General features: G+C 39.3%; 1 protein-coding gene across 26 annotated transcripts in view; it reads right to left on the minus strand.

The window, feature by feature from the left end:
• Positions 1-26,889, minus strand: part of LOC122805019 (titin-like) — a 759,244-nt gene that overhangs the window by 82,879 nt on the left and 649,476 nt on the right. For all 26 annotated transcript variants that reach the window (XM_044075290.1, XM_044075281.1, XM_044075295.1 and 23 more), the window contains 15 exons: positions 26,524-26,811; positions 26,137-26,433; positions 25,739-26,041; positions 24,681-24,986; positions 24,296-24,583; positions 23,920-24,210; positions 23,535-23,822; positions 21,350-21,940; positions 21,167-21,271; positions 20,884-21,081; positions 20,503-20,799; positions 19,793-20,380; positions 19,405-19,707; positions 2,202-19,307; positions 1,793-2,089 (listed from right to left, as the gene is read on the minus strand). In XM_044075290.1, coding sequence (XP_043931225.1) covers positions 1,793-2,089; positions 2,202-19,307; positions 19,405-19,707; positions 19,793-20,380; positions 20,503-20,799; positions 20,884-21,081; positions 21,167-21,271; positions 21,350-21,940; positions 23,535-23,822; positions 23,920-24,210; positions 24,296-24,583; positions 24,681-24,986; positions 25,739-26,041; positions 26,137-26,433; positions 26,524-26,811 — 21,546 coding nt within the window. The remainder of the gene's footprint in view (positions 1-1,792; positions 2,090-2,201; positions 19,308-19,404; positions 19,708-19,792; positions 20,381-20,502; positions 20,800-20,883; positions 21,082-21,166; positions 21,272-21,349; positions 21,941-23,534; positions 23,823-23,919; positions 24,211-24,295; positions 24,584-24,680; positions 24,987-25,738; positions 26,042-26,136; positions 26,434-26,523; positions 26,812-26,889) is intronic.

Genomic DNA, 26,889 nt, shown 5'->3' on the forward strand with positions numbered 1-26,889 from the left:
GAAGAACCCTTGAAGGTGAGCTAATAGTTCAGAAATTATGGTAGGAGGTACAGTTACTTGGAGTGGTATAGACTGAATATTTTCAAAATGGAAGGAAGGGAAGTATGAAGAAAAGGGTGAATAAAAGGCAGCAAAAAAGACACAGAGAAGTAATAGGGAGGAATGAAATGTACGCATATTTCACTGGACATAGTTAAACGTCTGTAGCCAGTGACATCTGAGTTGAATATGACAGGGTACCATCCATTTATCAAATAGAAGCGTGAATGTTATTAGAATTTTACAGTGCCTAATATGTACAGGAAGGTTTGGGACAGGCTGAATGATTAACTTATCTCTGAATCAAGATTTTCTGATAGATGGTGTAGAACTATGTATATGAAATGGGAATTAATGTGGGAGTTCTTCTTTTTGAGGAAAAAGAAGTTGCACAGAGCAGGGTTCAGCATATATTGGAAGGCAAGGCACACATCACCTTGTAGGAGTTTATAGGCCACAAAAATTAGGCCAGGGGTTTTAGTCTATCCAGATAAGAGCATTTCTTTGTACCTTTGATTCTTTTGGTTATAAATCACTGTGCTGTTTACAGCTGGAGTTGTTTGGAGATATACATGCTAAATATAAGTGCAGGGAAAAAAAATAAAATAAGTGCAGAGAAAAGAGGAATTAGGACAGACTGGGACATAGACAACAGCTCATTACAGTTGAGATGAAAGTGGTAGAAGATTTTCTGATATTATTGGAGATATACTGATTTAAGGACAGTTCACTGCGTATGTAAGTTAATACATCGCAGAACATACAGTCAGTTATACTGTGCAGGATTATCAGTTTCACCACAGTTGACCATACTACATTTCGTTGCATTTAGGGTTAGACTGTGATTAGAGAATCTGCTATTAGTGTGATCAATGCCTTTTTAGAGTATTAATGAATCTGAGGAGTTGTTAGGGATGATTTCTAGCTTGCAGTCATCTGAGATTTAGTTAGTCAAAGGTTCCTAGCATTTCCCTGTACTTCAGAGAAATACATTACAAAGAAGAGAAAGCCTAGTAAAAAACCTTCAGTGATACCACTGTTTATGTGTTGCCTTTGGGACACGTACTAGTTATTCTGATGGAGTGTGTTTTGTCTCATAGCCAGTTAACAATCCAGTGACTTACAAAGGGGCCGATATTTAGTTAGGTTCTATATTCTTCTACACTTATAGGCTACAGTACATCAACAGAAAGTGATTCTCATTTTCTTTTCCAGATGTTCAACTGCAGTATACTGAAACATCTGGGCTATAAGTAGTACATGGCACAGTTTGTAGGAGGTCTATTTTCTATTTTATAATGTCAAAGCAATGACCTATCGAAAGCTTTCTGTTATGTCTACCTCTAATCTTTTGCATGCTGCATTTTATCACAAAATAACAATATAGGCATTTATAAAACAAGATCATACTTAAATCAATTCCTGGGACTGAGCATTAAAATTAACTACTTTTCACATGCCTCTTCCACAAGACAAAAATGAGTTTTGAGAGCATTTATACCTTTTCTGCCACAAAAAAATAAAAAATAAGCTGTTGTTTAGCTCCTTGATGAAAAGCTAACAAACATTAAATATCTAATAAGTCCATAAATTCTGTAAGTTCTCTAATACTTAGATTGCTATTGAAGTAAAGCATACTTGCATACTGGTACTCAGACAATAGCTATGCTACAAAAATATAAAAACTCAATATAAAATCTTGGAAAAATAGAAACTCTACTAAATCTGTGGCAGTGTTCACGGAGACACTTACCTAGTTGTTCCTTAACTGTAACAGGAAGTAGCAGTTCCTTAGGATCACTTAGACCTGCCTGGTTTTCAGCACTAACTCTGAAGAAATAATCAACATTTTCCTTTAGACCATGGATAACATGTTGAGTTGTCTTTACAACTGCACACTTAACCCACTTCTGTTGTCCCTTTTCAAGAGCTTCAATAATATAACTTGTGATTTTGCTTCCACCATCATGTTCAGGTTTTAGCCATACAAGGGTGACACTTTCTTTAGTGACATTTGTAACCCCTAGTCTCTCTGGTGGGCTTGGTTTTTCTGGAAAAAAAAAACAACAAAAAAAGCCAAACATAACTGAATGAGAATTAAAAGCATGCAGTATTATTATTGTAATCATTTTAAAATATTTATGCACATAATAAGAAATTACCTGTGATTTTAACACCTTCTTTTGTTTCAACAGGTACACCAACACCAAACTCATTTTCCCCAGCAACTCTAAAATAGTAGACTGCACTTTCTTGAAGGTTGGTAACCTTGTATGTCAGGCGACTGCAGCTGTCTGTCACACTAACCCAGGCCTTTTTGCTTGCTTCTCGTTTTTCAATACGATAATTACGAACAGGAGCACCACCTTCATTTTCTGGGACATCCCAAGACAAAATCACTGATTCTTTAGTTACTTCTTTAACAACAATACTTGATGGAGGACCAGGAGAGTCAAGAACCTTTACAACTAAAGACAATGTTGCAGTACCAACTATATTTTGCAGTGTCAGAGTATATTTTCCAGAGTCATTTCTTGTTGCTTTTTCAACAGTGAGTGATGTGCACTTATCAGATGTATCTATGCTTGCTCTAATGCGGAGATCTACGTCTGGTTTGTTCCACATTACGTTGGGAGTAGGTTTACCTTTAAATGGAACAGTAAGGGTAAATGAGCTGCCAGCCTTTACAATTAAAGTCTTACGCATTTCATTATCAATGTCAAATGCAGGTTCTTCTTCTCTTTCCTTTGCAAGCTGTGGCTCAGAGACTTCACTTGGATCACCAGCACCAACTTTGTTGATTGACCTTACCCTGAATACGTACTCAGTTCCTGATGTTAGTCCAATCACTGTATACTCTGTACCTCTTAGATTTTGCACAGCTGTTGACCACTCTGTGTCTTCACTCTTTTTATATTCAACAGTGTATCCAGTCACAGCTGCACCACCATCAAACAGTGGCTTTGTCCAGGCAACAGTTACACTACTTTTTGTTGAATCAACAATCTTAGGCTTTGATGGAGGAGATGGGAGGAATACAGGATCTGCAGCACGAACTAATGGTGTTGAATCACTTGGGAGACTTAACCCAGCAGCATTTTCTGCATACACGCGATACTCATATTCAGAACCTTCATGGAGGCCAGCTGCTTTAACTCGTAAATCATAAACTGGTTTTTTGTTCACACGTACCCATCGCAGGCCACTCTTTTCCCGTCTCTCAATAATGTATCCAGAAATTTCACTACCACCATCACTGTCTGGTCTTGTCCAGCAGAGTGTCATGGTATCTTTAGTCACATTAGTGACTTCTACTGATTTAGGAGGAGTTGGAATTGTAAATGGATCTAATGCTTTTACGGGTTCACTCTCCAATGCTTCACCAACACCATATTTATTAACACCCATTACTCTAAAGACGTATTCATTCCCTTTGAGCAACTTAGATGCTTTGCATGATGATGTCCGTAGTTCTCCATCGACCACTGTCCAAGCAATACGACTAGTTTCACGCTTTTCAACAATGTAGTAATCTATATCTGCACCTCCATTTTCTTGTGGTGGTCCCCAAGATAATGAACATTTTTCAGCTGTAACACCATTTACCTCTAGTGGTCCAGCAGGTGGGCCAGGTCTGTCAAGTACTTTGCAGTTAACAGCTAATGATCTTGTTCCTGCAACATTCTGCAAAGTCAGAACATATTGTCCTGAATCTCTTCGAATGCAGTCCTTGACGGTGAGTACAGTGTTATTATCTGTTGAGATAATTTCAACTCTTGCTTTTTCTTCAATCTCTTTACCATCCTTTGTCCAAGAAACCACTGGCAGGGGACGTCCAGCAATATCAGCATTAATTTTCAGAATTTCTCCAGCTTTAACAACCACAACATCTCTGAACTTTACATCCATCATGATTCTTGGAGCATCTACGTCATCCTTTATTGTAATTGGGCCTGTTGATTCAGAAGGCTCACTAAAGAGCCCTGCAGCATTCTTTGCAATAACATGGAATTCATAACGGTGATCCTCTACGAGGCCAGTTACATCAAAATAAGTTTCCTGAATATTAGTAAAGTTACATTTCAACCATCGACCATCTGGCAGCTCCCTGCGCTCAATAATGTAGCCTGTAATCTTTGCTCCACCATCATATTCTGGTTTAGTCCATGACAATGAGACTGAGTTTCGTGTAATATTTGTTACTGTTGGTTGACCAGGGGGATCACAGGGGTCTCTAGCGGCAACTGGTTCACATGCTTTACTGCATTTGCCTATGCCAGCAATATTTTCAGCATAGACACGGTATTCATATTGCAGACCTTCTTCGAGTCCTGTGACTTTCATCTGTGTATCAGTTATAATTGTTCTGTTTATCTTTGACCATAAAATACTGCTCCTTTCCTTGCGTTCAAGATGGTAGCCAATTATTTTGCTTCCTCCATCATTGACTGGCTCATTCCAGCTTACAACCATAAAAGATTTAGTTGCATGTACAACTCGAGGAGTAGCTGGAGGACCAGGTGGCTTGCAAGGATACTGTGCAACAATAGCTGGGGACTCACTGCAGTGACTCTTACCATAACGATTTTCTGCATAAACACGGAACTGATACTCAGAACCTGCAGTTAGTCGTGACACCTTTATTGATGTTCTTGCAACTGTTGCAGATACTGTTTCCCATGAAGTTGTAGTTGTTTCTCTCTTTTCAACAATATAATTGTTAATCTGACAGCCACCATCATACTCTGGTGGATCCCAAGATATAGTTATGCTATCAGCACTCACATCATCAACCCGTATTGCACTAGGTGCACCAGGCCTATCTAGAACAATTACAGTTAATGAAGCTTTTACTGAACCTGCACTGTTACACAGAGAAACTTCATATGTACCAACATCTTCTCTTGAAGCCTCCTTAACAACCAACAGTGTAGATGCCTTTAATGTTTGAACATTTACCCTTGTAGTCTGTTTTAAAGGCTGGCCATCTTTCTTCCATTCTATTGTTGGTAGTGGTCTTCCCCTGAATGGTACTTCAACTTTAAGGTCATCACCTGCCTTTACACTGAACGTATTGAAAAGAAGTTCAACAGATGGTTTTATTTCAATGTCCTTTGCCACTACAGGAACTCCAAGTTGTCTAGGATCACTCCTTCCTTTCTCATTAACAGCAGACACTCTGAATGTATACTCTTCACCCATACTTAGGCCTGATATTGTTGTTTCTAATGTCTTAACCTGAGAGCATGAGCTCCATTTCTCACTGCCTTTGGTCTGCATTTCAACAATATAACTTGTGATCTTGCTGCCTCCATCATGTTCTGGCTTTTCCCAGGTAAGTGTAACACTGTTACGCGTAACATCAACTAAAGTTACTTTTCCAGGTGGTAGAGGTGGCTCAGAAACCTTTACTGGTTCTGTTACCTCTGCTGCTAGTCCAGCACCAAATTCATTCACAGCCATAACACGGAAATAATAAATACCACCCTCCTGAAGCTGGTCTACCTTGAATGTGTTCTTAGTACAATTGTTGGTAACAGTAGTGTAAGCCTTTCTTGTAGATTCCCGTTTTTCAACAATGTAATTGGTGATCTTTGCTCCACCGTCAATAAGAGGGGGCTCCCAAGTAAGTGTCACTGAATCTTTCTTGATGTCTTTAACCAGCAGATTTACAGGAGCACTTGGTGTGTCTAGTACTCTCACACTGACAAAAGCTGACTTTTTGCCACTGTTGTTTTCTAGGTTTAGGATGTATTTTCCACTGTGAAATCTATTTACATTGTCAATGACTAGCATGGTATATGAACTGGTAACTTCTATTTGAGCTCGTTCACTAATTTTGTCATCAGATTTCTCCCATTTCACTTCTGGCTCTGGTCGACCTTTGATAGTAACAAACAAGCGCAAAGTTCCACCAGCATGTACTGACACAACCTTTCTTAAATCAGCATCAAGCTCAATTTCGGGTGGTTCAACTTTCTCAGCAACAGTCACTCCACCTGGTATGTTAGCAGCTTCACCAATACCTGCAGTGTTAATGGCACTTACACGGAAGTTATATTCACCATTTTCCTTAAGGTTGATTGCAGTGAATTTTGTTGCCTGTACTCCTGTTGGAGGTGTGCATGTAGTCCACTCATCGGCAGAAGTTTCCTTCACCTCTACCATATAACCCCTAATTTCAGCACCACCATCATAAATAGGCTTACTCCAGCTGAGTGATACTGAAGATCTGGATGTATCAAACACCTTTAGATTACTGGGTGGACCTGGAGGATACACTACATCACAGGCCTTGTAGAATGAAGATGACTCACTTGGTTCACCAACACCAGCAGCATTTTCAGCAGCAACACGGAATTCATAAAAGTGACCTTCCATTAGTCCAGTGACCCTAAATCTTACATCAGTCAACCTCTTCTTATTGCATTTTGTCCATCTAATACCATCTTTATCACGTTTTTCAAGTATGTAGCCCTCAATTTCAGCACCACCATCATCTACTGGACGTCCCCAAGTTACAACCATGGAATCTTTTGTTATAGTTGTAACTTCAGGTACTGAAGGGGGGCCAGGTAGTCTGTATGGATTTTGAGCAATAACAGGCTCTGATTCTAGGGGCTCACCAATTCCATATTTGTTCACAGCCATAACACGGAATATGTATTCATTGCCAGAAAGAAGTTTTGTTACTCTCTGGCTGAGGGCTTGCACATCAGAGGCAACCTGTGTCCAAGAAAGCCTGCTTGTTTCCCTCTTTTCAATGATATAATGTGAAATACTTGCACCACCATCATGTGAAGGGGGGTTCCAAGATAGATGACATTTTTCTGCTGTAACATCTCTGACCACCAAAGGCCCATCAGGGGGACCTGGTCTATCAAGGACTTTTACTGTTATTGGTATAACTTTTGTACCACCCACATTTTTTAGAGTGAGTGAGTACTGACCTCCATCGGTTCTTATACAGTCCTTAACAGTAAGAACTGTTTTATGAATAGTAGATTTAATTTCCATTCTTGCAGAAGTTTGCTCAAGCTCTTTGCCATCTTTGGACCATATGATATCAGGTGCAGGCTTTCCATAAATATCAGCTTCAAGACTAAAGGTTTCTCCTGCATTAACAACTATAACATCTTTATATTTGGGGTCCATTGAAGCTCTTGGGGCATCAATTTCATCTCTGGCTGTTATTGGTCCAGTGCTCTCGGATGGCTCACTAAAAATACCAGCTGCATTTCTTGCTATTACTCTAAATTCATATCTTTGTTCTTCAACCAGTCCAGTAACTGTAAATTCAGTCTCAATAACATTTGTAAAGCTTGCTTTCATCCATCGGCCTTCAGGTAGCTCCTTCTTTTCTACAATATATCCAGTAATGTGGCTACCACCATCATATGTAGGCTTTGTCCACTTAAGTGTAACATGATTTCTTGTGATGACAATTGCTTCTGGACGACCTGGTGGGTCGCAGGGATCACGGGCAACATAACATTCAGAGACCTTGCTAGCTTTACCAATACCAACAATATTTTCAGCATATACTCTAAACTCATACTCAATTCCTTCTTCAAGGCCATTTGTTTTGAAATGTGTATCCTGAATTAGGGACTTATTTAATTTTGCCCATAAAATGCTGTTTCTTTCTTTTCGTTCAAGGTGGTAACCAAGAATTTTGCTTCCACCATCACTAACTGGTTCATTCCACTGGACAACCATGTGGTCTTTTGTTGCTAATGACACAAATGGAGTGCCAGGTGGACCAGGTTCTTTGAAAGGATACTGAACAATGACTGCTGCAGAGTCCAAAGAGGAGCTTCTTCCATATCTGTTTTCAGCATAAATTCTGAATTGGTATTCAGAACCTGTGGTAAGTTTTGTGACTTTAATAGTTGTTCTTGCTACTGTTGCTGATACAGTCTGCCAGTTGGTAGTAGTTGTATCACGTTTTTCGACTATATAGTTGCTTATCTGACATCCCCCTGTGTATTCTGGAACATCCCAGGATAGGACAACAAAGTCTGAGCTAATTTCATCAAATCTTACTGGTCCACCTGGTGGGCCGGGTTTATCAAGCACAATGATAGCAATTTCCTCTTTTACTGTACCAATATTGTTTACTGCTGTTACTGCATATTTACCAAAGTCATCTCTTTGACTTTCTTTAATGTGCAAAATTGTAGAAGTTGGTGTGTCTTCAACATTTACTCTAGTAGTCTGCTTAAGAGGCTGGCCATCTTTTGCCCAGCTAATCTTAGGTTTTGGCCTACCAGTGAATGGCACTTCTACTTTAAGGTCATTTCCAGCTTGGACACTATATGTGTTAAACATCATTTTGAAAGCTGGTTCGGTAGTTAGATCCTTAGCTATAACTGGTACAGCTAACAGTCTTGGATCACTTTTGCCTTTTTCATTAAAAGCGATCACACGGAAGGAATATTCTTGCCCTGAACTCAAACCAGAAACAACTGCTTCACATACTTTTGTTGTGGAAACTACACTCCACTTGTCAGATCCTTTAGACTGCATTTCTACATAATAGCCCATAATTCTGCTTCCACCATCATGTTCAGGCTTTTCCCATGTAAGTGAAGCACTCGTTTGAGTAACATCATTAAGTGTGACCTTTCCTGGTGGTAAAGGCGGCTCTGACGCTTTCACTGGATCTACAGTCTCAGCAGGAGTACCAATTCCATACTCATTTTCTGCCATAACTCTGAAATAATATACAGCCCCTTCTGTAAGGTTTTCAACTTTAAAACTTGTTTTGTTGCATTTAGTAGTCACATTAGCATAAGCTTTCCTAGTTGATTCACGTTTGTCAATGACATAATTTTTTATTTTTGCCCCACCATCAATGGATGGTGGTTCCCATACTAGTGTAGCAGAATCTTTTCTGATATCTTTTACAATCAAACCTTGGGGCGGTCCAGGTGTATCAAGAACCTTTAGTGAAACAAATGCGGACTTGGAACCACTGCTATTTTCCAGTGTAATAATATATTTTCCAGCATCACCTCGATCACAGTTATCTATTGAAAGTTCAGAGTAGTTGAAACCTCTTTCAATCTGAACTTTGTCTGTAACTTCTCCTTCATCCTTGGCCCAACTTATTTCAGGGGCGGGTCTCCCTCTAAAAGGAACATGAATTTTAACAGAGCTTCCAGCTCTAACAACAATTCCCTTTCTTAATTCTGAAGAAAGGTCAATTTCAGGAGCTTCAAGTTTATCTTCTGGTTTAACTGTACCTGGAATTGAAGCTGGTTCACCTACACCTGCTTTGTTGATAGCACTGATACGTACTTTATACTCTTGATACTCTGTAAGTTTTGTGATTTCAAAACGATTGATACGCAAGCCAGACTGTGGTGTACACATTGACCACTCTTCTTCATCTGCTTTGCAAATCTCCACAATATAGCCCTGGATCTCACTACCACCATCATAAATAGGTTTGCCCCATACTACTGTAACAGTATTCTTAGTGGTATCTACAATATGGGCATTGATGGGTGGGCCAGGTTTATATACAGGATCACAGGCTTTATAGTACATAGTAGGCTGACTTGGTTCTCCAGTGCCTGCAACATTTTCAGCAGACACTCTAAATTCATATTCATGGTCTTCTGTCAGTCCAGTTACTCTAAAGCGTAGATCTGTTGTTCTTCTTTTATTACATTTTGTCCATCTAATTCCAGCACGATCTCTTTTCTCTACAATGTAACCAATTATTTCACTACCACCATCACTTTCTGGCCTGCTCCAGCAAACAGTCATCGAGTCCTTTGCAATATTGGTTACTTCCAGTGCTGTTGGTGGTCCTGGAGGCACAAATGGGTTTTTCATTAATACTGGTACAGATTCCAGTGGTTCACCAACGCCATATTTATTAACTGCCATGATGCGGAAAATATATTCATTACCTTCAAGAAGTTTTGTTACCTTTAACATGGTTGCTACAGCATCTGTAGCAACAACAGTCCAAGCAAGGCGACTTGTTTCTCGTTTTTCAATAATATAATGAGAAATATCACTACCACCATCATGCTGAGGTGGGGCCCATGCTAATGAACATTTTTCAGCTGTAACACCTGTAATCTGGATGGGACCTTCAGGAGGTCCAGGTCGGTCCAACACCTTAACATTGATAGGCACAGATTTTGTACCAGCTACATTCGAAGCTTGCAAAATGTACTGCCCACCATCAATTCTTATTGCATCTTTTATGATAACTAGGGCTTTGAAGTCAGTGTTCTTAATTTCACATCTAGCAGATTCCTCAATTTCCTTGTCACCTCTGATCCACTGAATGGCTGGCATTGGTTTACCATGTACATCAGCTTCAAGTCTGAATGTTTCCCCAGCATTAACTACAATTGTTTCTTTATATTTTGGATCCATTGAGATTCTTGGAAGTTCCACTTCGTCTTTTGCAGTAATTGGTCCTGTGCTGTCGGATGGTCTGCTTAATGTACCTGCAGCATTCTTTGCAATTACTCTGAAGTCATAACGTTGATCTTCAGTAAGACCTGTCACTTCAAACTGAGTTTCAATTACATTAGTAAAGCTAGCCTTCATCCAGCGCCCATCTGGTAAATCACGTTTCTCAACAATGTAACCAGTAATCATACTGCCACCATCATACTCTGGCTTTGTCCACCTAAGAGTTATAGCACTTCTTGTTACAATTATGGCTTCTGGACAGCCTGGAGGATCACATGCATCACGTGCAACATAACACTCTGAAACTTTGCTAGCTTTTCCAATGCCAACAATATTTTCAGCATAGACTCTAAATTCATATTCAATGCCCTCTTCAAGGTTTGTATTTTTAAACTGTGTATCTGGAATAATTGTTTTGTTAACCTTTGTCCACAAAATACTGTTTCTTTCCTTTCTTTCCAGGTGGTAGCCCAAAATCTTGCTTCCACCATCATTAATTGGTTCATGCCATTGCACAATCATGCTATCTTTTGAACAAGACTTTACAAATGGAGTACCGGGTGGGCCAGGCTCTTTATATGGATACTGAGCTATTATGGCTTCAGAATCTAAAGCAAAACTTCTTCCATATCTGTTTTCTGCAAACACTCTAAACTGGTACTCTGCACCTGTTTTTAGTTTGGTCACTTTAAGAATAGTTCTTGCAACTGTCGCTGAAACTGTATCCCATACTGTAGAAGTTGTATCTCTCTTTTCAACAATATAGTTTGTTATCTGACAGCCTCCTGTGTATGCTGGTGGATTCCAAGATATTGTAACACTTTCAGCACTGACTTCATCAAATTTCACAGGACCCTGTGGAGGACCAGGTTTATCTAAAGTTATTATTTCAACTGTTGCTGCTTTCTGTCCAACAACATTGGCAACTGTAATACCATATACTCCTCCATCATCTTTATTTACTTCTTTAATATTTAATGTGGTAAGATTGGCAGAATCTGTGACATTAACTCTAGTGGTCTGCTTAAGTGGCTGGCCATCTTTTGTCCAAGAAATTGTTGGTTTGGGTCGTCCAGCTATAGGAATTTCAACTTTTAAGTCTTGTCCAGCTTGAATGCTGTAGCTGTTAAATGCTGGTCTAACATCTGGTTCAATCACCAGATCTTTGGCATATACTGGAACAGCAAGGGTTCTTGGGTCACTCTTACCTTTTTCATTAACCGCTAAGACTCGGAACAGATATGCCTCTCCTTGAACCAGGTTGGTAACAACTGTTTCTAGAGTCTTCACATGTGCACATGCTGACCATTTATCACTAGCTTTTGGCTGCATTTCAACAATATATTGAATGATTCTGCTTCCACCATCATGTTCAGGCTTTTCCCAACTGAGAGATACACTATTCCTTGTGACGTCAATCACTGTTATTTTGCCTGGAGGCTGCGGTACTTCAGACACCTTAACTGGATCACTTGTTTCTGCAGGTAATCCAATTCCATATTCATTCTCTGCGCATACCCTGAAGTAATAATTGCATCCCTCCTGGAGCTGCTCTACCTTCCATGAAGTTTTGTTGCAATTAGTTACTACAGCTGAATATGCTTTTCTTGTACTTTCACGCTTTTCAATTATATAATTCTTTATTTTTGCACCACCATCCAAAAGAGGAGGCTCCCAAGCAAGTGTTACTGAGTCTTTTGTAATTTCTTTTATCTTTAGGCCCACTGGTGGACTAGGTGAGTCAAGCACTCTAACACTAACAAAGGCAGATTTTGATCCACTGCTGTTTTCTAGTGTCAAAGTGTACTTGCCAGTATCAAACCTGTTAACATTGTCAACTGTAAGTAGAGTATAGCTGCTGGTAACCTCAATCATGGCAGTATCTCTGATCTCTCCATCTGCTTTTGCCCATTTCACTTCTGGGGCAGGCCGCCCTCTGAAAGGAATAAATAATCTTAATGAACAACCAGCTCTTACATTAACAAGCTTTCGATATTCTGGATCCAGATCAAGGTCTGGAGCTTCCAACTTTTCTTCAACAAGTACCGTTCCATGAACATCAGCATGTTCTCCAACACCAGCTTTGTTAACAGCACAAACACGGAATTTATATTCATGTTTTTCTGATAGTTTCTCCACTTCATAATGTGTTTCCTTGATGCCAGTTGCTGGTGTGCAAACAGTCCATTCATCACTACTTGTATCGCACTTTTCAACAATATATCCTTGAATCTCACATCCACCATCATAAATTGGTTTACTCCATGCCAAGAAAACTGATGACCTAGTTACATCAGTTACTTTAGGGTTGTTTGGAGGTCCAGGCTTGAAAATAGGATCAGAAGCCTTATAGAAAATTGAACTTTGACTTGGTTCACTGACCCCAGCAGCATTTTCAGCAGATACTCTAAATTCATATTGGTGGTTTTCAATAAGCCCAACAACTCTGAAACGCAGCTCACTGACTAAACGTTTGTTGCACCGTGTCCATCGAATGCCTTCCTTATCTCGCTTTTCTACAATATAGCCAGTAATTTCACTACCACCATCAGATACTGGTCTTCCCCATACAACAACCATTGAATCTTTAGTTACATTTGTAACTTCTGGGGTCTTTGGTGCATCTGGTACTACAAATGGATTTTTCATAAATACTGGATCAGATTCTAATGGATCACCAGTGCCATACTTATTAACAGCCATAATACGGAAAATGTATTCATTTCCTTCAAGAAGTTTGGTAACTTTGCAGCCAAGAGTCTGTACATTAGAATCCACTACTGTCCATACTAAACGGCTTGTCTCTCGTCTTTCAACAATGTAATGAGAAATATCACTGCCTCCATCTTGCTGTGGGGGTTTCCATGCCAATGTGCATTTTTCAGCAGTTACTCCAGTAACCAGAACAGGTCCTTCTGGGGGTCCTGGTCTGTCAAGCACTTTAACATTTACAGAAACAGATTTTTCTCCTCCAACATTTTTTAATAATAAGATGTACTGACCACCATCAACACGAACAGCCTCTTTTACACTGAGACAAGTACTGAAGTTTGTGCTCTTAATTTCTAAGCGTGCAGCAGTTGTAAGCTCTTGTGCACCCTTGAACCACTGGATAGTAGGTATTGGTTTACCATGTACATCTGCTTCAATCTTGAAGGAGTCTCCTGCATTCACAACAAGAGTTTCTTTGTATTTAGGATCCAGGCTTGCACGTGGTGGGTCTACTTCATCTTTAGCTGTAATTGGTCCTGTGCTATCAGATGGATCACTAAACACACCAGCTGCATTTCTTGCAATGACTCGGAACTCATATCGCTGATCTTCTACTAAACCTGTAACAGTAAACTGAGTTTCAATAACATTTGTAAAGCTTGCTTTCATCCAGCGGCCATCAGGCAGTTCTTTCTTTTCAACTATGTAACCAGTAATCTTGCTTCCACCATCATATTCAGGCTTTGTCCACTGAAGTGTGACAGAATTTCTAGTAACAATAACAGCTTCAGGGCAACCTGGTGGATCACATGGATCACGTGCCACATAGCATTCTGATACTTTACTTGGTTTTCCAATGCCAACAATATTTTCTGCATAAACTCTAAATTCATATTCAATGCCTTCTTCAAGAGCAGTTGCTTTGAACCTTGTATCCTGAAGCACTGTTTTGTTCAGCTTAACCCAAAGAATACTGTTTCTTTCTTTCTTTTCTAAGTGGTATCCAAGGATCTTGCTTCCACCATCATTAACAGGTTCATTCCACTGTATAACCATGCTATCTTTGGTGATTGCTGATACAAATGGTGTGCCTGGTGGACCAGGTTCTTTGAATGGATATTGTGCTACAACAGATTCTGACAGAAGATAACTACTCTTTCCATACCTGTTTTCTGCCGCAATTCTGAACTGATACTCACAGCCAGTCTTTAGTCGTCCAGCCTTTATTGTAGTTCTTGCAACAGTTGCAGAGACAATCTGCCATGTAGTAGTTGAAGTATCTCTTTTCTCTACAATATAATTATTAATGGTGCATCCACCATCATAGTCTGGTGGTGACCAAGAAATAGTCATACTGTCTGCTGTTACTTCATCAATTTTCACAGGTCCTTTTGGGGGCCCTGGTTTATCAAGGACAACAATATTAAGAGTTTCTGTAGTTTCTCCAGCAGAGTTTGCAAGTGTTACTGCATACTGCCCTACATCTTCTCTGCAAGCTTCTTTTATTATCAGTACAGAGCTGTTTTCTGTGCTCTCTGCATTCACTCTTGTTGTTTGTTTTAAAGGTAAATTGTCTTTGTGCCATGTGACAGAAGGTTTTGGACAAGCAACAAAAGGAACGTCAACTTTTAAATCTTCTCCTGCCAGAACAGTAAAGGTTGTAAATAACAGTTTGAACGCTGGCACAATTACAAGATCTTTTGCAATAACAGGAACACCTAACTGGCGAGGATCACTAATTCCTTTCTCATTCTGAGCTGAAACTCTGAACAAGTACTCTTCACCCTGGGTTAAGCCTTTAACAGTAGCTTCATTTACTTTAACTGTAGCGCAGGTTGTCCACTTCTCACTGCCCTTACTCTGCATTTCCACAATATAACCCACTATTCTACTACCTCCATCGTGTTCTGGTTTTTCCCAGGAAAGTGAAACACTATTTCTTGTTACATTAAGGATGCTTATTTTGCCTGGAGGTAGTGGCCTTTCTGAAACTTTTACTGATTCACCTGTTTCAACTGGGAGACCAACTCCATATTCATTTTCTGCTAGGACCCTGAAATAATAGTTACAGCCTTCTTGCAATTGATCAATTTTCCAGCTTGTTTTGTGGCAGTTAGTAACTACAGTTGAGTATGCTTTTCTGGTTGATTCACGCTTTTCTACTATATAATTTTTAATCTTTGATCCACCATCAATTAGAGGAGGTTCCCAGGTAATTGTTACAGACTCTTTAGTTATCTCTTTTATTCTGAGCTGCTGTGGTGCACCTGGAGAATCGAGAACTCTGACATTAACAAATGCTGTTTTGCTTCCTGAACTGTTCTCTACTGTTAACATATACTTTCCGCTGTCAAATCGGTTCACATTTTCAATTATAAGCAAGGTGTAGGAGCTTGTTGATTCAATGGTTGCTCTGTCTAAGGGCTCTCCATCTTCTCTTGCCCATTTAACTTCAGGCACTGGTCTTCCTTTGATTGGGACAAACAGCCTTAAAGTACAACAGGCTCTAATGCTAATAACTTTCCGAAGTTCAGCATCAAGTTCAATTTCAGGAGGCAGCATTCTTTCTTCAGCTTTAGGAGATCCTGGAACAAGAGCTGGTTCACCAGTGCCTTCAGAGTTTATTGCATAAATATGAATTTTGTATTCTTGATTCTCCTTAAGGCCAGTGATTGTGTAAGAAGTTGCTTTCAGGCCTGCTTGTGGACTTACAACTGTCCATTCATCTTCTTCTGGTAAGCATGTCTCTACCATGTAACCAGTGATTTCTGAACCACCATCATAAATTGGTTTGTTCCAGGCAATTGTAATGGATGATTTACTAGTGTCCAGTACCCTGGGATTACCTGGAGGACCAGGTTTAAAGACAGTATCGCAAGCTTTGTAGAATGGACTTGTTTCACTTGGTGCACTAACACCAGCTGCATTTTCAGCCATGATCCTATATTCATATTCATGTCCTTCTGTTAGACCAGAAACTTTGTAGCGCAAGTCAGTGATACTCCTCTTATTGCATTTCACCCAACGTAATCCACTCTTATCACGCCTTTCAACAATATAGTTTATGATTTCACTACCACCATCAGAGTCAGGATGTCCCCAACAGACAACCATAGAATCTTTTGTAACTGCAGTTACCTCAGGTGTCTTAGGTGGATCAGGTGGTACAAAAGGATTGGCAGCAATTACTGGTTCAGATTCCAGAACTTCTCCAACTCCATACTTATTGACCGCCATAACACGGAACACATATTCATTACCTTTTAGCAGTTTGGTGACTTTAAGTTTGTTTACCTGAACATCTGAAGCAACATTTGTCCATGCAAGCCTGCTGGTTTCCCTCTTCTCAATCACATAGTGGTCAATTTTTGCACCACCATCATCTAATGGTGGTAACCAAGACAGAACGCATTTCTCTGATGTGACTTCAGATACTACTAAAGGCCCTTCAGGTGGCCCTGGTCTGTCAAGAACTTTAACATTAAATACATGTTTTGCAAATCCACCTGGATTAGAAGCTGTAAGTGTATATGCACCACCATCTCTTCTTGCAGAATCCTTGTTGATTAAAAGTGTAGAGAAGTCAGTTATTTTTATTTCCAGTTTTGCTGTATCGTCCAGCTCCTTTCCTTCCTTTGCCCATCCCATTGTCGGAAGTGGACGTCCAACAACATCAGCCTCAAGTCTGAATGGTTCACCAGCCTTAATTAAGATAACATCTTTGTACTTAGCATCAACTAATATTCTGGGTTCCTCAATATCATCACGGCATGTTATAGCATCTGTTGGCTCTGAAGGTTTACTGACAGCACCAGCAGCATTTCTGGCAATTACACGGAACTCATATGTTGCATTTTCACTTAGGCCACTAACAGTAAATTCAGTTTCAAGTATATTACCAAAGTTAGCCTTTAACCAACGTCCATTAGGAACATCTCGCTTTTCAACTGTGTATCCTGTTATCTTAAAGCCTCCATCATATTCAGGTTTAGTCCACTGCAGAGTTACTAAATTTCTGGTTACATTAATTGCTGTTGGTTTACCAGGTGGATCTATAGGATCAAGTGCAAAGACTGGTTCAGATGGCTTGCTTGGTTTTCCTTTGCCTGCAATATTTTCTGCAGTGACACGGAATTCATAAGCAATGCCATCAGTAAGTCCACTTGACTTAAATATGTTGCCAACAACTAGGGTCTTGCTTACAGACTGCCAGAGAATACTGTTTCTTTCTTTTCTTTCGATATGGTATCCAAGAACTGGACTTCCTCCATCATTCACAGGCTCATTCCAGCTAATGGTCATTGAATCTTTTGTGACTGCAATAACCTGAGGTGTACCTGGTGGTCCTGGTACTTTAAAGGGATAAGCAGCAACTACGGACTCGGAAGTAATTGCAGGGCCAACACCATACCTATTTTGGGCCTTTACACGGAACTGATATTCTGCTCCGGTAACAAGACGCGTAGCTTTGAAAGTATTTCTAATTACTGTGGCTGCTAATTCTACCCATGAAGTACTGTTTGTTTCACGCATTTCCACAATGTAACTGCTTATTGGTACTCCTCCATCATTTTCTGGTGGTTCCCATGAGAACAATATGTTGTCTGCTGAAATTTCATCAAATTTAATAGGTCCTGTTGGTGGTCCAGGAATATCATGTACTATAACAGTGATAGTATCACTGATCTCCGCATGAATATTCTTAGCTGTAAGTATGAATTTCCCTCCATCAGCTCTTATGCATTCATTGATATTTAAAATGGTTGATGTTGCTGTGTCTTCCACATTAACCCTTTGAGTTTGTTTGAGAAGTTGATCATCTTTCTTCCATGTTACTGATGGTTTTGGTCGACCTAGTACAGGAATCTCAACTTTAATGTTGTCTCCTGCCCTTGCAATAACCAATTTCTGATGAATGCCACGTAGATCAAATTCTGGGAGCACTGTTTGTTCTTTGACAAGAATAGGTCGACTTTCTCGCGGATCACTTCGTCCAGCACTATTTACTGCCATAACTCTGAATGTATATTCTTCATTTTCATTCAGATTCTTTACTACGTAATCAAGAGCTTTAACTGTGGCAATATGTATCCACTGCTCTGAGCCCTTCTTTTGTGCTTCTATTACATAACCAGTAATTTTGGTGCCACCATCATGTTCTGGCTTAGGCCAAGCAAGACTAACACTATTCTTGCTTACATCCATAATGTTAAGACTCTCAGGTGGCGATGGAGCCTCAGATGCTCTTACTGGGTCAGTAGTTTCAGCTGGCTCACCAATGCCAAACTCATTTTCTGCCATTACTCTGAAATAATACTCGCATCCTTCAGACAAATTTGGTATGCGGAGGGAGCACTTTTGGCAGTTAGTGGTAATTGTTGAGTATGCCTTGCGGGTTGATTCACGTTTCTCAACTATATAGTTTGTTATACGGGAACCACCATCTAAGTGCGGCAGATCCCACTGAAGTGTAATGCTGTCTTTGGAGATTTCTTTTGCTTTAAGATTTGTAGGTGGTCCAGGAGAATCTAAAACTCTAACATTCACAAAACCAGTCCTTTTACCAGCAGCATTCTCAAGAGTCAAAGTGTATTTTCCTGCATCATGCCTGTTGCATTCTGGAACAACCAGAAGAGTGTAAGATTCTGTGACTTCAATATTCGCACGGCCTTTGAGTGGCTCATCACCCTTTAACCATGTGACTTCAGGTGTTGGACGTCCCTTAATGGGCACAAATATGCGAATACTTACTCCAGCTCTAACAACAAGGGTTCTTCTAAGTTCAGCTTCAAGCTCAAAATCAGGTGGTTCTTCGAGTTCTTTAATTTCAACATTTTCAACTAAGGCAGGCTCCCCTGTGCCTTCTGCATTAATAGCACTGACTCGAAATTGGTACTTTGCACCTGACTGAAGATTTGCAGCAACAAATTCTGTAATTCTGAGGGCAGTCCCTGTTGTGTCCTTTACCCACTCTTCTTCCCCTTCTTTCTTGTGTTCTACTATGTACCCAATAATTTCTAGTCCACCATCATAATGAGGTTTACCCCAAGTTAAAGTGGCTGTAGTCTTGGTAGTATCAATTACTCTCAGGTTTGAAGGTGGCCCTGGAACATCTGAAAGATATACAAAATAAATAGAAAGTATGTAATACTCCAGTTTTTGATTACACTGTGATTTAACACTTTTACAAACTAAAACAGATATACTTACAGGCTACATCTTTAGTTAACACAGGTGAAGATGCATCACTTGGTGGCCCAAGTCCAGCCTTATTTTCTGCTGTGACACGGAATTCATATTCTGTTTGTTCTGTGAGACCAGTCACTTTAAATCTTAGATCTGAAACTGGCTTCTTTGTTGCTCTTATCCATCTTAGTCCTCTCCTCTCCTTTCTTTCTACATAGTATCCAGTTATTTCACTGCCACCATCATCTGCTGGTCTTTTCCATGAAACAGTAGCAGTGTTCTTGGTTACATTTGTAATTTCTGGTTTTTCTGGAGCACCCGGTGGCCCTAAAAGAGAAAAGAAACATTTTCAGGACTAAGCAGCAGCATCTTTTAGTAACAGTACTTTGATAGTAGCAGCTTTATAACTTACCAAATCTATCAACCATTTTTACAGGTTCTGACTGTACTGGCTCACCAACACCATACTGGTTAACAGCTGACACTCGGAAAATGTATTCATTGCCTTGAATAAGTTTGCTTACAACATGTCTGCATGAGTCAATATCTTCTGCTACTAATGTCCACAGCAAACGACTAGTCTCTCTCTTCTCAAGCACATAAGATTTAATTGGTGATCCACCATCTTCAGTAGGAGGTGCCCATATAAGTGTAGCTTTCTCAGCGGAGACATTGCTAATTTCAATAGGACCAGGAGGCCCAGGGACATCAAGCACTTTTACATTGACATGCTCCTCTTTCGTACCAAAAGGATTGCTTGCAGTGATGGTATATTCACCAGAATCTTTCCTAGAGGCATATTTGACAGTTAGAGTAGATGAGGTAGGTGTTGTTTCAATCTGTACAATATCTGATGGCTTAAAGTCCTTTCCTCCCTTAGACCAAACTGATGTCGGTGGTGGCTTACCAAGTATACTGGTAGCAGTAATTACAATTGTATCTCCAGCTTTAACTGTCAACCCTTCTTTTACTGTTGAATCTATGACAATTGATGGAGCCTCTGTGATAATAAAAAAAAAAAAAACAGTGTATATGTCACATGTGCATTTACTTATGGTTTGTTATTATATTTTACGGAAAAAATGCTATTTTTAAAAGAAATAACAGAACTAAGATGCTTACCATATTCATCTTTGCAAACAATGGTGTCTGTAGTTTCAGATGGAGGGCTAATGGCACCAGCAGTATTCTTTGCTTTAATTCTAAATTCATATTTGCAACCCTCAGTAAGATCAGTTACAGTAAATGCGCATTCCTGAACATTAATGTGGTTGGCTTTCATCCAGGCCTTTGATGGTAAATCACGCTTTTCGATAATATATCCAGTCAGCTTGTGACCACCGTCATACTTAGGCTCTGTCCATATGAGTGTCACAGAGTTCCTGGTTACATTTATTACTTCTGGCTTACCAGGAGGATCTGAAAAAAAGAACACAAAAATTTGTTGGAAATGTTTCTCTTCGCAGTTACATCACAATAATCATACAATTTGTTTCTTCATACCGATTGGATCAAGTGCCACAGCAGATTCAGATGGACCACTTGGTTTGCCTATGCCTGCCATGTTGATTGCCATAACTCGGAATTCATATTCAAGTCCTTCAGTTAATCCTGCGACTCTAAAATCTTTCATTCTCAGTGGAGTCTTGCTGGCTCTCTTCCATAGTAAGCTATTCTTTTCCTTATATTCCACATGATATCCTGTAATAAATAGCCATGGTAAAATATAGGAAGTGTTTACACATATATCATAGACGGGTTAGAGAGACATGTGAACAGAAGCTACCTGTAATTGGAGAACCTCCAGTTTTTCTTGGGTCTGTCCAAACCAGTGAAGCAGAATCATGCCTCATTGCAAGGATTTGGGGAGGTGCAGGGGCATCAGGCACATCTACAATACAAGTATCATTAGATCAGCATCATGAAATAAATCCTAGAAAAATGACATTTTGTATCACTTTGCACTTACCAAATGGATGCTTTGCAGTAACAGGAACTGACTTAAGACCCTCTCCAACTCCATACTTGTTTTCAGCGCTGACACGGAAAACATACTCAGTTCCTTCATGAAGTCTTGTAACTCTAAATGAGGTCTTTTGTACAGCAGAGGCACATGTGACCCATTTATTAGTGGTATTATCTCTTTTCTCCAGGATATAATTTGTGATTTCTGAACCACCATTATCCTTTGGTGGTCCCCAGATCAAAGTAATAGCATCTGCAGTAACCTCTTCGAACTTTATTGGCCCAGTGGGAATGTCAGGCTTGCCAACAACTTTCATGAATATAAAGGCTTCCTTGGTGCCTGCAGTGTTCTTTAATGTGATATTGTATTTTGCAGCATCGTCCTTCTGACAATCGTGGACTAGAAGAGTAGTATTAACTGCTGTTGATTCAACTGCAACTCTCCCACTGTCAGTCAGAATTTGATCATCTCCTTTTTTCCAAGTAACTGCAGGGGCAGGTTTTCCACTTATTGGAAGCTTGAGGCGGAAGCTGCTACCTTCTTTAGCTACATAGTACAGGTCAGGCACATCTCTCAGATCAATACTTGGTAGAACTGTTTAAAAGAAATACATAGTACACTGCTGAGTTCACATTACTGATATAAGTGACATACTTAAGTAATTTATGAAACCCTTAAGAATTTAGCACACAGTAATTAAATGACTTTTACCCCTGCACATGCTTAATCTTATACCAACAAATGGAAGAAGTCTTCTTCTGGCGCATATTCTTCTAGTTAAACTTTTTACTTTAAAAATGTATTTACCATATATGTAGTACTGCTTGCTCACTCTTTCAGCTGCACCTGCAGCATTTTACTTAGAAATAACATTTCTTTAAATGTTCTTCTTTCTTGTCTCCCTAATATCTATTTTCATCTTAGGTTCATGGGTTCATAGGTGTATACTAAGCTAACAACCACTATGGCCATTATAAGCCTAGCCAAGCTACCCAAATGTGTCCTACAAATCTGATTTATATAGGGGTGATTTACTGACTGCCTCTGTCCAACAGAGATATAGGTACCAGGCCAGGGGTGAATTTCCAATTACCCATCCATTGGTCCAAGTTGCACTTAAACAGGGATACAGAGGAACTCTGATTTACATGGATAGGAAGTCTGTTCCAAAGAATGGGAATTCTCTGAGAAACACATCTGTCTCTCCAACATGTCCTGTTTATGTCAAAAGCAAAATGTAGGTCTTTTAAGGTAGTAGTTCTGATGTGTTTGTTTTGCGGATGTGCAAAAGGTTCATCAAAACAGGGTCCAGGGATGCCTTTTATGCCAGACAAAGACTGCATCCCAGAAGTCTGTATGGTATTTAGTAAACAGACAGGGCTTTGAGGCGATCAGCATAGGACATTGTGTTTACTGCCTGCATTCTTTTTGTAAGGAGCCTTTGTGGACATACCAGTTGCTGCATGCATCTGGTCAGGTGCATACCGCAGCACTTGCATACATTAAGCTTGTACATGTATGTATGCAGTTTTTGATTTTTCCACTGGGAATTATCATTTTACAGTTTTAATTAACTGGTCAGTAATTTCTTCTCCTGCCCTTCAGTGGACCAAAAAGCTACTATATTATCTTTCTTACCTTACCTTTGCACTTCACAAGACCTATAGAAAATTCATTTATCCCAATTTGCTTCATCATGTAGATTCTTTTATATAACTCTTACTAGCAATCATGTCCCTTTCATGGTCTCTTAAACTTTTGTTAGCATGTTACCATCAAAGACAGATGACATTGCGGATCTAGTATACAAGCCCATTTTAAGAGCTTAAGTATCTTGAAATCCACACCAAACAAACTTTTAAGACTTCACAAGTTCCTACTTTCATGCAAATGATATGCAGTTACTTGATTCTTCTATTAGTCTATATTTTTGTACAAGTTTGCTATAATGCACACCACTATCCTGCCCCTAACTGCTGATTTAAATGGTTTTGAGGAGGGTGTATGTGCCCTCTCTGCCTTGGGCAAAAAAAAAATCACATTATACAAAGGGAGATATTTGCTCTTTCTCTGGTAAAACATTTCTTAAGTTAGCAAAATAGTATTTCAGGTGGACTAGACTCAAATCCTATCAAATACATATATCTCTGTTTTTTTCTTTACACATTGCTTGTTTACAACTGCTTACCAACATGATCTTTTGCGAGAACTGAAATTTCACATGGTGAACTGTAACCAGCATCATTTTGGGCTCTCACACGGAATGTATACTCTTTTCCTTCTTCTAGGTCTTTTGCTGCATACTGCATATTCTTTGATCTCAGAACTTCCTTCCATTTGTCTTCAGCAGTCATCATTTCTACAACATAAGCAGTAATGCGACTTCCCCCGTCACTAATAGGTTTCTTCCATGCAAGACTACAGGAAGATTTAGAAACCGCCACACATTTCAGATCTACAACTGGTCCTGGTTTTTCTGAAATAACCAAAATAAGAAGAAATAATGTATTAACAGACATAGAGAATTATCATTTGCTGTAAAACACAATCAAACAATTCAGACTGCAACTAACCAGAAGCCTTGACAGCGTCGTGTGTTTCACATGGTTCACCAATGCCATGCTCATTTTCAGCTAGAACTCTGAAAAAGTAAAATTTGCCTTCTTCCAGATTTTGGATTCTGAACGTGGTTTTGGGACAGTCTATAGACACAGTGGCCCATGCTTTTCTTTCTGCATCACGTTTTTCCACTATGTAATTTTTAACTGGACTACCACCATCTATAAGAGGGGGATCCCAAGAGATTACAGCATAGTCTTTAGATGTTTCTTTAACAGCCAGGTTTACTGGTGGTCCGGGGGTATCTAGAACAACAAATATATTAATTTTAATAATTCCTAATATTGCAAATCATGGCTATATAGTCAGCAAAATTAAAATTATACTTACCAAGAACTTTCACTACAATTGTGTATGTCTTTACCCCACTGCTATTCTCGAGTGTCAAAATGTACTTGCCAGCATCATATCTGTTCACATTTTCACAGTACAATAGTGTATCATAATCTGTAGTCTTGATTAGAAGTCCTTGTCTGTCTCTGATGTTAGCATTCATCTTGGCCCATGTAATCTTTGGTTTAGGGCGACCTCTGACTGGTACATAAATTCTCATTGTCACACCAGCACGCAAAACAAGTACCTTTCTTAGTTCAGCATCAAGTTCTGCTTCAGGAGCAACTGTTATTGAAATAAAAAATGTAATGTGATGTGAGTAAATCACTGTGAAATTTGTCAGCACTCTCTAGCAACATGCAGTACCCATTCATATACTTACTTAGAATGTCTTTTGCAAAGTGCTTGTCTGGGACTTCACTGGGTTCACTATATCCAATCTTGTTGACAGCAGTAATACGGAACTGATACTCTATATTGTCAGCCAGTCCAGTTACAACATACTGTGTGACTTGAAGGTTTTTAGGTACATTGCATCTAATCCACTCAGCAGAATCAGCTCTCTTCACTTCAACAAGATAACCTAGGATTGGACTTCCACCATCGTATGCTGGTTTGCTCCAAGATAAACTTACTGAACTACGAGTTGTATCAGTTACTTTGGGGAAAGCAGGCGGTCCTGGTGGATCTAAGGGAAATTAAAAACAATTGTATGTAAGCTAAATTTTACAACATTAAATCAAGTGATTCTAATCACTTCTTATATGATGGCCTATTAACAGCATGCTGTCACTTTGTTTAGACAACTCACATTTACCAGCAAACTTCTTAGCCTGAAAGACAAGTCAGGATAATCACAGCATATGTTTTTCTAAGAGTGGCAAACATAAAATCTGAAAGCACAGAGACGGTTAAGTCCAGATTATGGATTTTGCATCTGTAGAGTGTCACAACATGCTGTACTAACATTAGCATAGATGGATACATGAAGAAAGTTGCAACAATCACAAAGGATCACTCTAACTCAAGCCATTTACATGAAAATAATAATAATTTAATTTGGACAGCTGTGATATTTAAATGCCTTATTTGCCTTGCTGTGTACTATTGGTTGTAAAATCCTGGACTAAGCCTGAAAAATGGTCCACTAAGATCAGTGTCCTACCCAAGTCAACAAATGTATAAGTATAAATAAATAAATAAAATGGTTTGGCCCTTGTGAACTTCTCCCTTCTAATTTCCATTAGAATAATAACACAATTCATAAAATGAAGGCTATCACAAACAGTTAATTTGGAAATAGTGAGATACACTGCACTGAAGAGATCACAAAACAAGACAAAACAGGATATATTCCTCAAATCAGAGTAGTTGTAAAAGAACAAAAAAGTTATATTAGAAAAAAGAATTGGAAAAATAAATAATTTTTATCATACATACACATAGGTTCAAGGGCAATTGCTGCCTTGGAAGCATCACTTGGTTTGCCTGCTCCAGCTTTGTTCAGTGCTATTACTCTGTATTCATACTCTGTGCCTTCTTGCAGTCCTGTTGCTTTAAGTGTTCTCTCAATAATTGGCCTCCTATTTACTTTTGTCCAGTTAAGAGCTTTGGTTTCCCTTTTCTCCAGTAAGTACCCAGTTATAGGTGATCCACCATCATCTGCTGGAGCTTTCCAACTTACAGTCATGTGATCTTTGGTGATATTACTAATAACTGGAGGATCACAGCATCCAGGAACACCTGAACAAAAGCAATTGCAAGGTTAATGTAAAGGAATAGGTACTGAACAGAAATTCTGTAGATATAAGAAAAAATATACTACAACAGCCTCTCACCGTAGGGGTTTTTAGCAACAACTGACTCAGTTATGATTGGATCACCAACTCCATATTTATTCTCTGCACTGATGCGGAACTGGTATTCGTGTCCTTCAATCAACTTCTCAACACCACAGCTGGTAAGCTGAACATTTGCAGAAACTTGAGCCCAATTTGGTCTGCTAGTTTCACGTTTATCAACAATATAGTTAGTGATATCTGATCCTCCATCCTCTAGTGGTGGGTCCCAAACAAGAGTTACACGATCAGAATATACACCAGTTATTTTCACAGAAGCAGGAGGACCAGGCTTATCTAGAACATGAAAAATGTACAGTAAGGATCTAGATTGAAATAAATTATGAATATTACATTATTAAGAATGTGGAATGATGTTTTTCTTACCAAGGACTTTTAGTTTTATGTTGGCTGATTTCGATCCACTAGCATTTTCAGCAGTAATGGTATACTCCCCTGATTCATGCCTTCTGACACTAAATAATTCGAGGGAACAATAATTCCTCTGTGATGTGATTTTAACTCCATCAGCTAGCTTCACAAGCTCTCCATTCTTCTTCCAAGTTACTTTTGGCATAGGTTTTCCAAACACATTGGCCTCAAGACAAACATTAGATCCGGCTTTTACAGTAATCAAAGATTTCATTGATACACCCAAGTCAATCTTTGGTGGAACTATAAAGGAAAAATGTAAACCCCAAATTAATAAGACAAGACTGAAGACAAATAAAATGAAATTAATACAAAAAAAAC

The sequence above is a fragment of the Protopterus annectens genome, chromosome 6.part0 (assembly GCF_019279795.1).
Source record: "Protopterus annectens isolate FY-2018-M chromosome 6.part0, PAN1.0, whole genome shotgun sequence".
Lineage (NCBI taxonomy): Eukaryota > Metazoa > Chordata > Ceratodontiformes > Protopteridae > Protopterus > Protopterus annectens.